This window comes from Phallusia mammillata, chromosome 4 (assembly GCF_965637545.1).
Source record: "Phallusia mammillata chromosome 4, kaPhaMamm4.hap1.1, whole genome shotgun sequence".
NCBI classification, from domain to species: domain Eukaryota; kingdom Metazoa; phylum Chordata; class Ascidiacea; order Phlebobranchia; family Ascidiidae; genus Phallusia; species Phallusia mammillata.
In genome coordinates, this window is record NC_137255.1 from 22,713,089 (window position 1) to 22,728,946 (window position 15,858).

The 15,858-nt window shown below is 38.1% G+C and overlaps 1 protein-coding gene across 1 annotated transcript in view; it reads left to right on the plus strand.

The window, feature by feature from the left end:
* Window positions 1-15,858, plus strand: part of LOC145222928 (dynein axonemal heavy chain 12-like) — a 47,624-nt gene that overhangs the window by 408 nt on the left and 31,358 nt on the right. The window contains exons 2-24 of the mRNA XM_080089175.1: window positions 485-575; window positions 842-868; window positions 929-1,118; window positions 1,453-1,528; window positions 1,902-2,060; window positions 2,473-2,668; window positions 3,302-3,436; window positions 3,811-4,021; window positions 4,320-4,480; window positions 4,909-5,018; window positions 5,385-5,491; window positions 6,154-6,308; window positions 6,700-6,906; window positions 9,019-9,223; window positions 9,792-9,955; window positions 10,107-10,292; window positions 11,195-11,395; window positions 13,421-13,615; window positions 13,965-14,086; window positions 14,202-14,430; window positions 14,771-14,875; window positions 14,950-15,057; window positions 15,464-15,584. Coding sequence (XP_079945301.1) covers window positions 485-575; window positions 842-868; window positions 929-1,118; window positions 1,453-1,528; window positions 1,902-2,060; window positions 2,473-2,668; window positions 3,302-3,436; window positions 3,811-4,021; window positions 4,320-4,480; window positions 4,909-5,018; window positions 5,385-5,491; window positions 6,154-6,308; window positions 6,700-6,906; window positions 9,019-9,223; window positions 9,792-9,955; window positions 10,107-10,292; window positions 11,195-11,395; window positions 13,421-13,615; window positions 13,965-14,086; window positions 14,202-14,430; window positions 14,771-14,875; window positions 14,950-15,057; window positions 15,464-15,584 — 3,461 coding nt within the window. The remainder of the gene's footprint in view (window positions 1-484; window positions 576-841; window positions 869-928; window positions 1,119-1,452; window positions 1,529-1,901; window positions 2,061-2,472; window positions 2,669-3,301; window positions 3,437-3,810; window positions 4,022-4,319; window positions 4,481-4,908; window positions 5,019-5,384; window positions 5,492-6,153; window positions 6,309-6,699; window positions 6,907-9,018; window positions 9,224-9,791; window positions 9,956-10,106; window positions 10,293-11,194; window positions 11,396-13,420; window positions 13,616-13,964; window positions 14,087-14,201; window positions 14,431-14,770; window positions 14,876-14,949; window positions 15,058-15,463; window positions 15,585-15,858) is intronic.

A 15,858-nucleotide genomic window follows, 5' to 3' on the forward strand; every position in this document is an offset into this window, starting at 1 on the left:
TCTTCAGGGTTTGGGTTTAAATAGTAGAATAAATGGTAACAAAATATTACCATTTAAAGCAGTGAATCTCAACCACATCTCCCAGGGTCACACATGGCTCCCAACTATTTATTTTGAAGCCCTCACCAGACCTCTGAAAATCACAAAAATTATTATTACCATAAAAGCTATCGATGTTCCAAGAATTTGCTATTTTTAAAAGTTTATAATGCAGCATATTTAATCACTATCATTATTCAACCCAATCAATCTATTACTGAGGATAATTATGTACAAATGTAATTGTTTATTGTATTGTGTCTCATAAGGTAAAATCAATGGGCTTTTTGCAGCTATTCAGATTCTTGTTGTTTGCTGTTATCCTACATTCTTTTATAATTTTTTTTTTCAGCTCCTTGTCCACTTGAAAAACGTTTTGGCCCAACGATAAAAAAGGTTGAGAACCACTGATTTAAAGTCAAATATGATATTTTTTTGTTTGTAGCATCAAAGAAGCAGAACAAGCAGCTGAAGAAACAGCTGAAGATGTCCGTCGATCACCGAGCAAAAAATCAGAACCCACCATGCCTGGTGCTGTAAGTGCCTAACTGTCCAAATGATTTAAACTTATCTTACCAGTGCAAATTTGAAACAAAACTGCCAAAAAGCATGTACACATAGAAAATACATTATAATACAGTCAACATTACAATGACTTCGGAAATGGTTAAAATTTGGGCATTACGATTAACTTATATTTTCCACAAAAATGTATGCTGGGGTGAAAATGCTTTCCTCTGGCTTTGTTTTTGTAACCAATATTCTGCCATGAAAAACCCATGCCTATTATCTTATTTTATAGATGATGAGTGTTGAACGACGTAGAAGGGTAAGTTACCTGTGACTTTGAACATTCAGTGAGTGGCAAAAAATTTAACCTTTTTTTTAGCAAATGTACATGTACATGAAAAAATGTGTGGAATCTGGACCAGTGGTTCCACTACAACAACATTGGCTCAAATCAATCCTTGAAAAAGTGCCTGAGCATCTCCAACAGTCCGAAGCTCAGAAAGAACTTATTGATGATATCTTTACAGAAGTCAAAAAAGATTTTGAATCAAGTGCCAAAAAGTCAATGGGTAAATAAACAGCCTTTTTGCCTGTTTAGGTTTGTAGAAATGGAACACATGGTAGCCTTTAAGACCAAGAATGGTATACAGACGATTCGAGTTAATTGCAATCCAGATAATCACAAATTCTGTTTTGTTTCATACTAAATTTCCAACCATAGTTTATCAGCAGTTTTTTGGTGATTTTATGTGGTGATAAAAAACATGGTCGTTAAATGCATTTTAAATTAATAAACAAACAAAAGCTTGGCATGTTCAATTGTTCTTATCTAGGATTGTCTATATTTAGAAGTTTTCTTGGGTGTATGATTTACACCATACTATAATAAGGTTTATTTTTTAGTACAACATGTTCTTCTGAAACCATCAGTGAAGGGCTTGGATGAAGAACAGGCAGGACCGCCACCTTCCGAACCTGCGTAAGTTTGCTGTACATTGCTTGACCCATGTAATGCTTGTACACAGTTGAAATACATATTGATGAGTTGTTTGATGTAAACTTAATGTAGAATGCCCATTTCTGCTTCCATGGTACTTTCTGGGATTTAGCAAGCTGTCAAAGTAGCCTTAAAGATCACATAGATGTTTAAGCATTTGGACATTTTTAGCTGTCTTTTGCAACCAATACCTGATTATGTTTTACTAGTATTATTAAAACTTTATGTTTTTAATGAATATATTAGCTTGTCTGTTTATTGTTAGTACAGAAGTGTTTTGTACTTTTTAGTACTGTTTGAATGGGCAGACTAGAATTTTATAGGATACATTACTCAATGTTGCTTCAAATTGCAGGGGTGTGGATTATTCCAGTCCTTGGCACAACACATTTGTCAAAGCTAGAAATGAAATCGCTGCAAACTTGTGGATCACTCATCAGTCAATGCAAACTGTCCTGCAAATGTGTCAAAATAATCTGCAGAAAATTCTTATGGTTGATCTGTCAGACCTCAGGTGTGTTTACATAAATATGCATGATGCTTAATTTTAATATACATAATTCTGCTCAGGTTTGTATATAAAGGTTTGTACACAATTTTGAAAATTGAAAGTTTTTTTCTGGAAATTTGGCAATGGTGCAGACCACTGCTGCTGCACACTAGCGTCCAGAAAGTTTCAAACTATGCCACAAAATATTTGCCTTTTCAAATACAAACATTTTGGTGTTTTAAGACTTGATGATGCAATGTGGCATGCATGACAATGTTTGAAAGCACATTTGTATGTATCATAAATGTCAATCTCACCCACCAGAATATGTGGGTCGCTGTAAAATCAAAGAAAAGTCATGAGTAGACAAACTAGAAAACTTAATTGAACATGGTTTAGATTTTGTTATTTTTATATTTCTTATGTTTAAACATAGATCTCAAGGTCCCATTGATATTGAGCATCTGCGCAACCATGTTTCAATCGAATGCGAGAAGGCAGAAGACAGACTGATGCAGAGGTGGTATCCCAGGATCATCAATGTTTTCAGTGACGACCAGAAATTCAAGATGATTAAAAAAGACAAACTTGATTCTTTTTACTGCTGTGTTACTACCCTTATCTCCAACCAGGTAAAGTATTGGTTTGTATAAAACATAAATCTCCGGGTAACAAATAAGATCTAGCTTTTAAATGCTGCTCTTAGATGCAAGACCATGGTTTGAATGGTCTTGAAAACTTATGAAATGGTCTTGAAAGCATTTTGAAATGACATAAGCTTTCATAATACAGAAAAATTAAGGGTTGTTTTTTTAAATTTAATGTGTTAATTTGCAATGATGGATGATTCTTTTACTTTAAATTACAGTTCATTTTATGACTTGGGTATCCTAATTAGGAGACATTTTGTGCCCCTGTTGGAACATAGGAATAATAAGATTGTTTTGTCGAGACAAAATCATGAATATCATGTTTAACCGTACACACACAGCTTCGAAATCTAACCTTTACCAGTAACATGCCATAGCGTTGTCTCATGTTACTCTCTCAGCAGATATGTGATATGTTGTCGCAAGACTTCCTTTGTCATGAAACGGTTCATGCACGGCACATCTATATTGCTTCTTAAGGCTATAGAACTCATGTTCTGCCGCAAAATTGACAAAAAACAAGTTTTTTAAAAATTAAAAAACCTAATACAATATATATATGGTTGCATGTTTTGCTTTAAATTAATAAATAATTTGTTTTGCTTTGTATGACAGTTGAAAGATCTTGTTGCACGGTCTCTTGAACATTGGGTTTCACTTTTTGATCTGGAAAACAAATTTAAACTTCCCATTTTCAAAATGGAACTTACATTTGATGAAGGAAAAATGGAATTTTATCCCAGTGCACAGGTACAGTATATAGTATACAATGGAACGTAAAAAAAAGTTGCACTATTTTTTTAACACCACAGAAAGAGAGCTATTATAAATACTGTTAAAGTTTGCATCAAAAATTTGCATCCCATCAAAAATTGTGGTTTTTGTCATATAATTGGCAAAATCTTACTTTCAAGATGATTTACCAGTTGCTTCTAAGTGTGAACAAAATGATCTTGTTTCAAAAAATAATCGCAAACATGCTATTACAACTGACTTATACTTCCACTTTATAAAGCAGTAACACATCTCTAAACTAAGTCCTGTCGAACACAAAACTTTTAAGGGTTCTGTATTGTTTTGCAATGATTTCTTTCACCAAGCGAAATAAAATAAACCCAATGCAGGATTTGGAAGAATGCATTCTGGTTGTTGGCGACACAATCAGTGGAAGCATGCACAGTGTGCCCACTGTCCAGTCATGGTTGTCTGGTTCCTCGTCCACTGTCAATGTGGACACCACAGTTGCAGAGCATCTCATTAAGTGGGTGAAGGTCACCTTGCGAAGGGCGGTCAGCAAAAATTTTGAAGGTGTCCAGGAACATATGGACTTCTTTGGTAAGTGGGGTGGACACATCTCATAAGCACCCATCATATACTTGTAATCTTGACAACACTATTTTCGGGTTTGTTGTTGACTAATTTTATGCCGATTTGTGTTTATCTTTTTGATAGAAAATGTACAGATGGTGTTTTATTTTATGTTTTCATTATACAAGTTTAATTCGTTTTGAAACAAACTTTTGCCAATTTTAGCATGCCGAAAAGTATTACATAACATAAAAAACTTCCTTTTTTTTTTTGCCTGTCCTAGTTCACATAACACTAAATTAATGTGCTTGTTTTCTTTTTTTAGTTCAAAAATACAGTTATCTGGTAAATGGCGAGGCAGCTGCCGACATTGTCAAGTTCAAATCTGAGGATCACTCCTTCAAAGACTACTGCACTTATATTGATCAATTCCGTGGTGTTGCTGCTGAGATCATGGACCTTGACAGCATTGTACACTTTGATATGGCAAGTGATTTTTCTTCCAGTACTGCAGTTTGTCTTAAACAAGCTTGTATTATTGATAATACATTTTCCCAGTCAACTTCGAACTTGAGTTTTTTATTCTTTGCTATAATGAAACAACAGCATAAATGCTGATTTTATCTCATAACAAAATGTAAAAAAAACAGTCTAAATATGTTTCTGCTCACCATTGGTTAACTGATTATTTGGCAAGCTCTTCTGTGATCTTAACAGAAAAAACAGGACACTGGTTTTACATGGTATGATGAGCAATACAGGTTTAACCCTTTTATTGTCAGGTCTGGATTGACTGTTGTAACTGTGTAATACTTTAGACCTTTTTAAAAAAAATCTGTGTAAAGTGACTAGCGTGAAACAGTCTGTAGGCAAACGAACGTTTTTTTCACTCATAGCAATATTCTTTTTTGCAGGTGCGTTTGGATTGCGAGGACATCAAGCGTGGTTTAGTGGACTACGCGAAACAACACGCTGATACGTTGCTTGATCGACTCACCGACGACCACAGAACTGACAACGAAGAGTAAGTGCACTTGAAATGAGTTGAGTTTATTTCTCCAGGTGAAACACATGGTAACAGCACAATTTCGCTTAAAACACGTAATTGCCTTGCTAGAAATGAATACGCAATCTTAGGACGTTGTATAGCGCAACAAGTAATGTGCACAAACGGTGAATAGATCTTCAACGCGCTGCAGCTACAACGTTAACTCAGGTTATTTTTGCGGCTCACCGAATAACAATTTTATAAAACTTGCGGAAATGCGTTTTATAAGCGGCAGAGCTGTACAATAGTTTAAAGCATTCCTTCTACATTTGTGTGAATTATTGTTGTGGGTTTGTACAGTATACAGTTTTTTAATTAGCCGATATGGTTTGATTTTAAAAGGATCTGTCATCGGTTTGAGCAAATCAAACAGCGATGTTTGAAGAATCCAGAAAACAGTGAAGAAATGATAAATATGATCGATTTCGTTAAAGAAGCAAGAACTATTGGTAAGTTGCACATGTACGAAAGATATACGACAGGACACATTAGTGTGTTAATGTAAAGTTTTTAGGTCTCTATTTTCTGATTTTTTAATGTTTTGTATAATTTGCATGGGAATGTACCAAATTCTGCAGAATCCAATATAAAAATGCCTCGGGTACAGGCGTGCGTATATCTCTAATTTGAATCCTTTTTATCACCGCCTAATTGCTTTTATCTGTAACTTTGTCGCTCCTTTTTTCTGTTGTGTGGTACTCAGTTACACCCCTTCTGGTTTTATTTTACCTGACGACGGCAGCATTAAATGTCGAAACCTTGTGATGCTATACACACCATGAGTTGTAAGTCGGTCCGGGCTTTTCGGGCCGGTTTCGGTCCGGGTCCGGGTTCGGGTTTAGGTTTCTTTAAACGCGCATGACTTTACACTCTGTGTCAGTATTTTTTTGAATAAATTTATCTAGCTAGGAGCCAGTTGCTGGACCTGACCTAATATTGTATAGGCCTGTCAATCAAACTTTCGGGCCCGAACGGGCTTTCCAAAAACGATTCGGGTTCGGACACAAAATTCCGGCCCGTTTACAACTCTGATACACACGCTTGTATTTTCTTGCTAAGAATTCTTAGAACCGAGCATTGTTTACTCAAATTACTTTTGTTTTCTTCATAGGAGTGACAGAGCTAAAGGAGAGGATTGCAGAAAGCCACAAGAGATTGAATTTCCTATTGGACGTGACGATCTTCACACAGGAGGATGTGGAACTTAACAGCGCTGTGATGACGTGGCCTAAGAACATCCAACCCATATTCGAACGCAATGACGATGTAAGATTTTAAACTATGACGCAAAAATGACGTTCCTCTTATAAATTTTTATAAAAGTTTTTTTCATTTTTTATGAAAATTTTTTCGCGTGCCAACATTTTTTTGAGTAATAGTGGTTTGTGCTATATATAATAGTGGTTTGTGTCATATAAATCACCAACGTTGCCACGCGTCCCGTAAGTTTGCCGACCCCGGGATTATGGGCTTCAAATTTCATACACCCACAGATTTATCTATACCAAACATGTGCATTTTGAAAATATTTGTATTGTTTCGATTAAATTCAACGTTGAAATATTTTCTCCGGGACATTCTTCACTAGGATTGCACACGTATCCCTATTGCCGTGTAGATTCTCTTTTATATTATCTTGTGTTACTCTTTACCGTAGCTTGTGGAAGAATCGAAGAAGGCTGGCGAGCAAGAGTTGTTACAGAAACGAGAGAGAGTCGAGATGGAACTGAACAAGTTATGGAGACGAGCGAGCGAATTCGAGGAATGTGGTGAACTCGATATGATGCAACAATATGTGAATGATACCAGGACTGTACAGAAACGACTTGCAGAAGCACAAGAACAAATATCCTTCATCAACAAGGTGCGTTCCGATTGGTTACTGCTGTGTTTTTTTTTGTACAATGGTAGGCGGTTCTGTTTTTTTTACTTATACATTTTTTTGCTTCAAAAAGAAACTAAAAACGGCTGTCATACGAAGCTGCAGCGTTATACCGTAATGTATAATGGAGGATATTCGACTTCAAAGAGTAAAAGGACATTCGTATCGCCTGTTTTTGTCATAACCAAGGTTCAGCAATACTTTAAAATGAGGACATGCAGTTTCTATTATGTGGGTTGTGGAAAATTACGTGGTCTTTGGCGAGTACTGACATGAATTTAGTTTTTATGAACGAGAAAAATGTGTGACCATCGCTAGGGATGTGCCAAAACTGCAAATGTTATGTTTGGTCGAGCACCGAGCATCTCACTGTGCATTGATTGTGACGTCACAAACATTCTTTATTCCACTCTAGTTATGTAGCTTTCCAAGGTCCCTTACGTCACCAGCGGTGTGTTAGAGTAGTTAGACCGTACAAACCCCAGAAATGCACGTTATTCGAATATGACACATTTAAAAAAAACAGTGGTTTTTGTTCTTGGATATACCTTTCGAACACTAGTTTCGTATACATGGGCATAGATATGCACATTTAATGTTCGGGGCAGTTTGTGTAACTGCTCGGTCGAGCACCGAGCATTAAAAACAGCAATGCTCGGTACCGAGTACTGGCTCGGCTTGTCCCTTCCCTAGCCATCGCTATGAGCCAGTGGTTCTTAACCGGGGTTTGACCACGCCGGATCAGGGGTTCGACGAAGGTCTTTTTGAAGTACAATACAAATACTCGATTTTGTCAAATTTTAGGGTCTGTAGTCGCTCAAAAGCGGCAATTGGTATTTGCTCAATATCAAAACACTGGAAGGTTAAACTTAGGCAGGGGTGTTTTAAACTGCTCTAAACAGTTTTTATGATACTAAAAAGAGTATCGCAAGCCTAACAACCATATGTGTCAGACTTTTTGTAAGTATATTGTGTGCCAATAATGCGAACAAAACATCACAATAGAGATTATGACATCATAAACTCGACTGATCTCCCCCGCTGTGCAGCTCAATCTATGCACCGAGCTAGAAACTAATCTGGGCTTTTGGGGCGCTATCAGATGGTAAATACATGATATAAAACAAGTATTTTAAAACAAAAATAAGCAGGTAAATGGCGGCTGTTGGTGAAATAAGAATCTGCGATGCGGCCATCCTAGCAAAATGGTTATGCACCCCTGCACTAAGGTTTTTATTTTCTTTTTTTTTGACTTCACAAAGAGCATTGTTCGCGTTGTTCGTAACAGAAAAACAACAAAATTTTGTTGGCAGCAAAAACTTATTACTTCATGTTTTTCATGTTTGTGACAGATGCTAAAAATACAATGCTTCATCTTGGTAAAAACTAAAAATTGCCGGAATTAAAGCAATCATGAAACAAGCTGCTTGTATTAAGTTATGATGTCAGAATTTAACAAAATGACAAACAGTAACTGTTTACGTTTGAACAAAAACTAATTACGACCCACCAAACAAAATGGGTTAAAAACGTAGGATGTAACTTTGGGGTTCGACCAAAGGCTGAAGAATATCGTAGGGGTTCGGCCGTTATAAAAAGGTTAAGAACCACTGCTATAAGCAAATATTTTTTACCTTTGACGTACCATAGTATCCATGTATCAACCTTTTTCTTAGATAACGATTTTCAATCCCTATGTACACAAACTTATCCGGCAGGGTTTCTTTCGGTGGTTTTCTTTCCTGTCGAACCCCACCTTGTTTCCCTAACACGGGTGGTTAGTTTCACGCCCCCCTGGACTGGTCCCACCAACGTCCCTCCCCCAGTTGTGTATATCCACCATGCGCCAATCACATTTTCATGTGAAGTCCAGTCATAACGCTTTGTAATACGGTACAGATGCAGCGCGTTCAGCCATTATCCACCAATTGTGCCCTCCACTGTTTTGCTTTCCGTAACGTTTCAACGTCTTGCAGCTATATCCTACCTGGTAATTTTTCCATTGCGATTGTGTCGCTTAATTTTTTTTAAAAGCGAAATAAACAACTCAAGTATTTCGAACCTTATAATTTACGAACACATTTTCTCTCTCAGGAAGAGGCGCTCTTTAAGTGGGACCAGACTTCATATCCCCTTGTGGACAATATTCTCACATCGATTGAGCCCTTCCAGAAGTTGTACAGCACTGTGTTGAAGTGGCAAAAGGCTGAGAAGAGGTGGATGGACGGAGAATTCATGAAACTCGAGAGTGAGGTGATTGAAGGCGAGGTCGATGAATTCTGGAGAGAAATATACAAATGTAAGTAAATTAGGCGACAAGTATGTACCCTTAGGTAAAACTACTAATATAAGAGAACTTACCACAGACAAGGTTTTCTAAATACAGATAAATGGCGTAAATAGCACAGTTATTTAAATTAACAATGAGATTGGGGTAATGTTAGGAACTAAGTATAAAAGTTGGGTTTATTGTTGTTTTTATGACTAAGCCTCCACCCAACCCTTATGGCCCTAGCCGCAAGCAATTTTCTTTTAAGTATTTGCGAATGCGATTTGCGCCACTTTTCAGTAGAATTTCTATCTCCTCTGTACTCTTTGGTGTTTGTTTTTATATTTGAAATCGTCTTGGGAATTAAACTGTGGAATTGTACTAATTGGAACCTCAAGTGTCCGTTTTTTAGAGTTTAGTCGATATCTTTATACAATAACACCTCATGAAAAACTGAACATTAGAATCTAAGTTTTTTGGGTGGCATTTAACGGGGACCAAAACATAAATGAAAGAAGGTTAACATTGTTTTACATTTACCTTCATTTATTTCCTTATGTCGTTTCATGTTTCAACAAAAAGTTTGTTTTGTGTGTAGCAAACAAAAGTTTCACAACCCGAAAGAAGAAACTCGAGGAAGAGAAAAGAAAGAATGCTCCTCGGAGGAGGAAGATAGGACAGGATGAGGAGGAAGGAGAAGAGAAAAAAGACGTCATTCTCGCATTGTGCTCATCCATCATGGATGACGTCAAAGATTTCAAGGTTCACACCACTTTTTTTCAAAAATCAATTTCAACTTAAAATTACAGTTTTCGTATCCGATTTTGGTAATTAGAAGATAAGTGGGCATATTTCAATCCCAAAACGTATATTTTAGGTTAAATTCTAACCATAACCTTATTTAAAATATTAGGAAAACATTCCGTTGATTTCTACAATGTGTAACCCTGGTATACGCGCACGTCATTGGGTGAAAATGTCGGAAATATACGGGGATGATTTGACACCCGACGCAGGAACCACGCTCCGAAAAATGCAAAAGAAGAACTTGGAACCTTTCATGGCTGAGTTCGAAGGAATCAGTGGCGCAGCTAGCAAGGTAAATTACTTGACACAAAATTCTGAACGTGGTGCTGAAGGTACTATACTGGGAGTTGCTCCTAGTTGATACCACGTTTTCCTATAGTTCAGGGGTCTCAAACTCAAACTTATTTGAGGGCCAAAAACAAACTTTTGAGCACGTCGAGGGCCGCATTATCGAAACATTTGTTACAGTGTAACATGACAACAAAGATATTGCGTAATTGTTCATTAATGCCAATAACTTTATTGTAATAATTAACAATAATTAACAAATATACAGTGTAGAGAAAAAGAGAAAAAGCCAAACTGTGCTTTATTGCTTTGTGCGGAAACAATGGTATACAATGACGCTACAATCGCATTTGCTGATTCTAAAGATAGGCTATTTCGATCATGCTATTAAATAACGTTGAATGTGACACTACCAGAGAATGATTGTATCATGTAAACTCAATGGTTTGACAGGGTATTCCGCCTAAATAAAACACACAATTTCTAAAAGTTACTTCGCGGGCCGCACAAAAACCCTTGGAGGGCCGCGTGTTTGAGACCCCTGCTATAGTTGATACCACGGTTTTCGTTTTTTAACATGGATTTACTGCTTTTAACAAATACTAGTAAACTGCTCTCAATAAAGTTCTACACACAATTACTGTAACCACCTGAGTAAACAAACTACTCACGAACAGAGTCCTTAACTTTATTAAAAGAAATACTAGACTTTATGTGACCAATGTCAAATTAAACCAAACCTCGGTTAGTTCAGACGCGTTTTGCACCTAACAATTAGCCGGATTTGACGAAGATCCGGATTAACCAATGTGGATTGGTTAATTACTTCACGCGTTACAATATAGCCACCTGCCTGTATATTCTTTCCTGGCTAATCAAGATTTTAAAAGGATCGTACGTTTTTAGGAATTCTCACTTGAAAAAGCTCTGGCTCGCATGAAAGAGGACTGGGGTGAGATTTGCTTCAACACATTGGAATATCGCGACTCCGGGGTGTCCATATTATCGTCGTTGGACGAGATTCAGACGACACTGGACGATCAGATCGTAAAAACCCAGACCATGAGGGGATCTCCCTTCATTACCCCGTTTGAGGACGAAACAAAGGTATAGTGCTTTCTTTGTTGAAATAAAAAGAAATATTATCGCCTATTTAGAAGACATCGTTAGATTAAATAAAGAGAACAACGAAAAGAAACATAAAAGCTATAACGTTAAATACGAAACCATTGACAGTCCGCGAAACCAGAAAGTGCCGATAAAAACAAAGCAGAAGGGACCAATGCTGACAAACTGCAAGAGAGATGGCAATAAAGGCGTCAGTACAGTGGCGTATCTAGGATCGTTTTTAGAGGGGACCTATAATATAAAATATATTGCGACACCTTTCGGCGACAAATGCGCCATCTGGCGGTAGACTGTGTTGACCTCTCTGTTAGCACCTGTTGTGCCTACTAAACTCGCAATATCAACTAAATGCTGGTTAGCCTAAGGCCCTGTGAAGCCTTACTCTTGCTGTAAGTAACGAACGTGGCACGTTGTACAAGGCATCGGTAAGAAGAGTTATTCATGCGTGGCAAAATCATTGACTGGATGTATATTGACGCCTTGGGTCAATCAACAATTTGTTCTCACAAATAACTAACTGGCTCGTAGGGATGAGTCGAGCCGAGCCAGAACCCGAGTACTCGGTACCGAGCATCGCTGTTTTTAATGATCGGTGCTCGGCCGAGCAGTTGCACAAGCTGACCCGAGCGTTAAATTTGCATATTCATGCCCTGCTAACATACGTAACTAATGTTCTAAGGGGTGTCTATGAACAAAAACGAATGATTTTTCAAATGTATTAGATGGTGGAAAAACGCGTACTTTATGGGCATGTACTGCTTAATAAAACACCGCCGGTGACGTAAGAGACCTTGTAGACCAGGGGTTCCCAACTGGGGGTACTCGTACCCCCAAGGGGTACGAGATTAAACATTAAGGGGTACGAAGATGCTTGGGCCACAGAACAGCTTTTTAAACAAATTTCACAGTTCAGTTTTATTTTGGAATTGTAAGTGAATTAATGCCATTACGGTCTTTGTTTTTAATGCCAATGCTTTTTTACTTGCTGCCAGCAATAAACAACAAAGCACAATGTTAGGAAGGAAATACACAGATAAAGGGGGCATTCAATGAAGTCTTGCTGTAAATCTGCTACAAACGGTCTACTATCCACCTCTAGAACTGGAGAAAGTAGGGGTAGTCGGGGCAAAACGGCATGCGGGGCAAAGCGGACACCTCATTGTTTTTATATTAAATGAACTGTCACTACCATTCTGCTCTTTCTAGAAGTCTAGAATAGAACTTTTTAAATAGGATGGCCTAATTTTATTCTTGGATAAAATATGTAGTAAAATATTTAACGTTTAATTAAGCTATAAAAGCAATTTAATTTAGCAATATAATAAATTAGCAATATATTCCATCAGAATTTTTTGGGGGGTACGAAGAATGCTCTGATCTGACAAAGGGGTACGAGCAGCAAAAAAGGTTGGGAACCCCTGTTGTAGACTGTAGAGCTACAGCGTAGAAAGGGGATTTTTTGTGACGTCATAATGCACCGAGTGTGCTCGGCCGAGTACCGAGCATTAAAGTAACATGCTCGGTGCTCGACCAAACAGAACATTTGCAGTTTTGGCACATCCCTAGAAATAAGTGTGCGAAAGGGTATCCAAAAACAAAAATCACTGTTTTATTAAATGCGTCATATGTTGAAATAACGCACATTTCTGGGGCCTGTACAGCATAACACGCCGCTGGTGAAGTACGTACCTTGGAAAGCTACAAAACTAGCGTGGAATTAAGAATACTTATGACGTGACTGGCGTCACAATACACCGAGCTTTAACTTGAGATGCTCGGTGCTCGACCGAACAGAACATTTACAATTTTGGCACATCCCTACTGGCTCGTAGGTGGAAATTTGAGATATGATGCCGTAAAACAACTCGATATGTTCAGTTTCTTTTTATGTAGACAGGGATGTTTGATGTAATAGTGTTTTTCCAGCGCCATTTCGTTGCTTTTGGAGTCTTGATATGATTATAGTGATAGTCTAAAAGCCGATTTCCGATCCCTCTTTCATAGGTTTGGGAAGAGCGGCTTATCAACATCCAGGACACACTTGACGAATGGTTGAAAGTACAAGCTCAGTGGTTGTACCTTGAGCCGATCTTCAGCTCCGAGGACATCATGCAGCAGATGCCGGAAGAAGGTAGACTTTTTACAACCGTCGATAAAAACTGGAAGGAAATCATGAGATTCGTTATCCGTGATCCTCACGTGAGTAGATTTCTCCGTGATGTTTGTTTTTCGTTTTTTTGCAAGGGCAGTTCCTTGTTGGTGTTTTAAACTTGCTTAGATGCTGAATTACGCTGTCTCACTGTGCAGTGAGCAACCGGGTTTACTCTACCTTGGCGAGTATACCCGAAGTAAACAAAAGCAGATTTTGATAGTAGGTTGTTAAGTGTAAATTTTTCAAAGCTTGTCAACCGCTGCCGTGACTTTTATATTCTTCTTTTAATTCCTCTTTCCATCGAGTAATGTCTTAACTGTTGTACTTTTTTTAATTCCTCTTTCCATCGAGTAATGTCTTAACTCTTGTACTGTACCTGTTTTATCTACATTGTAGGTAATGGCCGCCACATCTATGAAAGGTCTTCTGCAGAAACTTCTTGACAGCAACGGACTTCTCGATAAAATCATGAAGGGGCTGAACGCTTATCTAGAAAAGAAACGTCTCTTCTTTTCAAGGTACTTAAGTCTTTTTGTTCCCAACAGTTTTAACAAATTTTGGCACGCCCCATAAACAAATATTTTTTGTCACGCCGTATGTCCTAAAAAGAAAACTTTATTTAAATGTGTGCAGATTCTTTTTCCTTTCCAACGACGAAATGCTTGAGATTCTTTCGGAGACAAAAGACCCCACTCGTGTCCAGCCTCATCTCAAAAAATGTTTTGAGGGAATCGCCAAACTCCAGTTTCTCGACAACCTCGACATTAGGGCGATGTTTAGTAGCGAGGGCGAGAAGGTTGAACTGGTCGACCTCATTTCTACATCCGCCGCTCGTGGTTCTGTGGAGAAATGGCTTCTTCAGGTCGGTCAGACTGTTTCTTTTTATCTTGAACCTAAACCTTATACCCTTTGTACATTTTAGTGTGACCTACGGGTAGACCAGATCGGAATAAACAATTACAATTCATAGCTCTATAAAGACGCGTCCGGTTAATCGCTTAACTAGTTTGCCAGGATGTTTTATTCAAATAAACCGGGCGATTGACCATAGTTAAGATTTACGATTCCTGTTCTTCTGTATGGGGTCCGCTTTAAAAAAAATTAGCGTTTAGAAAAGTGGTGACGGTAAAAATACATGAAGTAGTGTTGCTTGCTTCCATACTTTACACGCATATATTTGTTTGTTCTCTTTCGCACTATAGGTGGAGGAAGGCATGCTTAAATCCGTGCGTGACGTCATAATCAGGTCCAACGAAGCATATCCAGAAGTAGAACGTCATCAATGGGTTACAGAATGGCCAGGCCAGGTAAAACATTGTTTAGGCACATTGTAGCAGAAAAGAATCACCACGTACAAAGCTACAACAATGATTTGTCTCAGGTCGTGCTGTATGTTACGCAAATGCATTGGACGAGTGAAGTTCACGAGGCACTTTGCAGCAACGGACTGCAAGGTTTGAAAGACTACATCAATGTCTTAAAGGAACAGGTATGCAGTTAAGCATATACTTAACGACTTTAAGGCTAAAGTAGTACTTAATTCTCGTAATTTGCCTGTTTTTCAGTCCGACGTAGCTTGTTGTCCAACGTGGTATCAATTTGCCATTGTGTAGTCTTGTATAAAACAATGTCTTGTGGAGGATATTGTATAGCGTCTTTAAACGACTCGCGACTGTATTAAGTGTACGCTTATTCGCATTTAGTGTTCGCAGTAAAGGGACTTAACCATGGTGTGCCTTCAAATGTTTTTTTATCTCTTTCTGTATAAGAGCCTTACTGCGTGTTGTAGTTTATCGTGCGCAGTGGTTAACTACGAGCGACTGACCGATTCATAAAAAATGCAGAATTGCTAGCATCAATATCTCGTGTTTAACAAACATTCGCTCTTTATACAGCTCAGTCATATTGTGAACCTTGTGAGAGGCAAGCTTGCGAAACAAACTCGTATCACCCTCGGGGCGCTCGTCACCATTGACGTACACGCCCGTGACGTCATAACTGAGATGGTACAACAAGGTAACGGCCTTCCATGGGTTTTAAATTTCATCTGTTTGTAGTTTGGCAGCGTCCTATTAAACAAAGTAAAAGACAAATTTGTTATTCGAGTTATGAATTTAACATATGTTTTCTGCTAAAAATAAAATAACCTCAATGTAAAAGCATTGAGCCAGTAAATGATAAGCTGCAGACAGTGCACACTGTTTTCGAAGGTCTCATCAGTGCAGCTGCTTGGCCATTGTGATCCAGTTTCCTCTGTGGTGTATGCCCAGTTGTGGCATTGCACAGACTA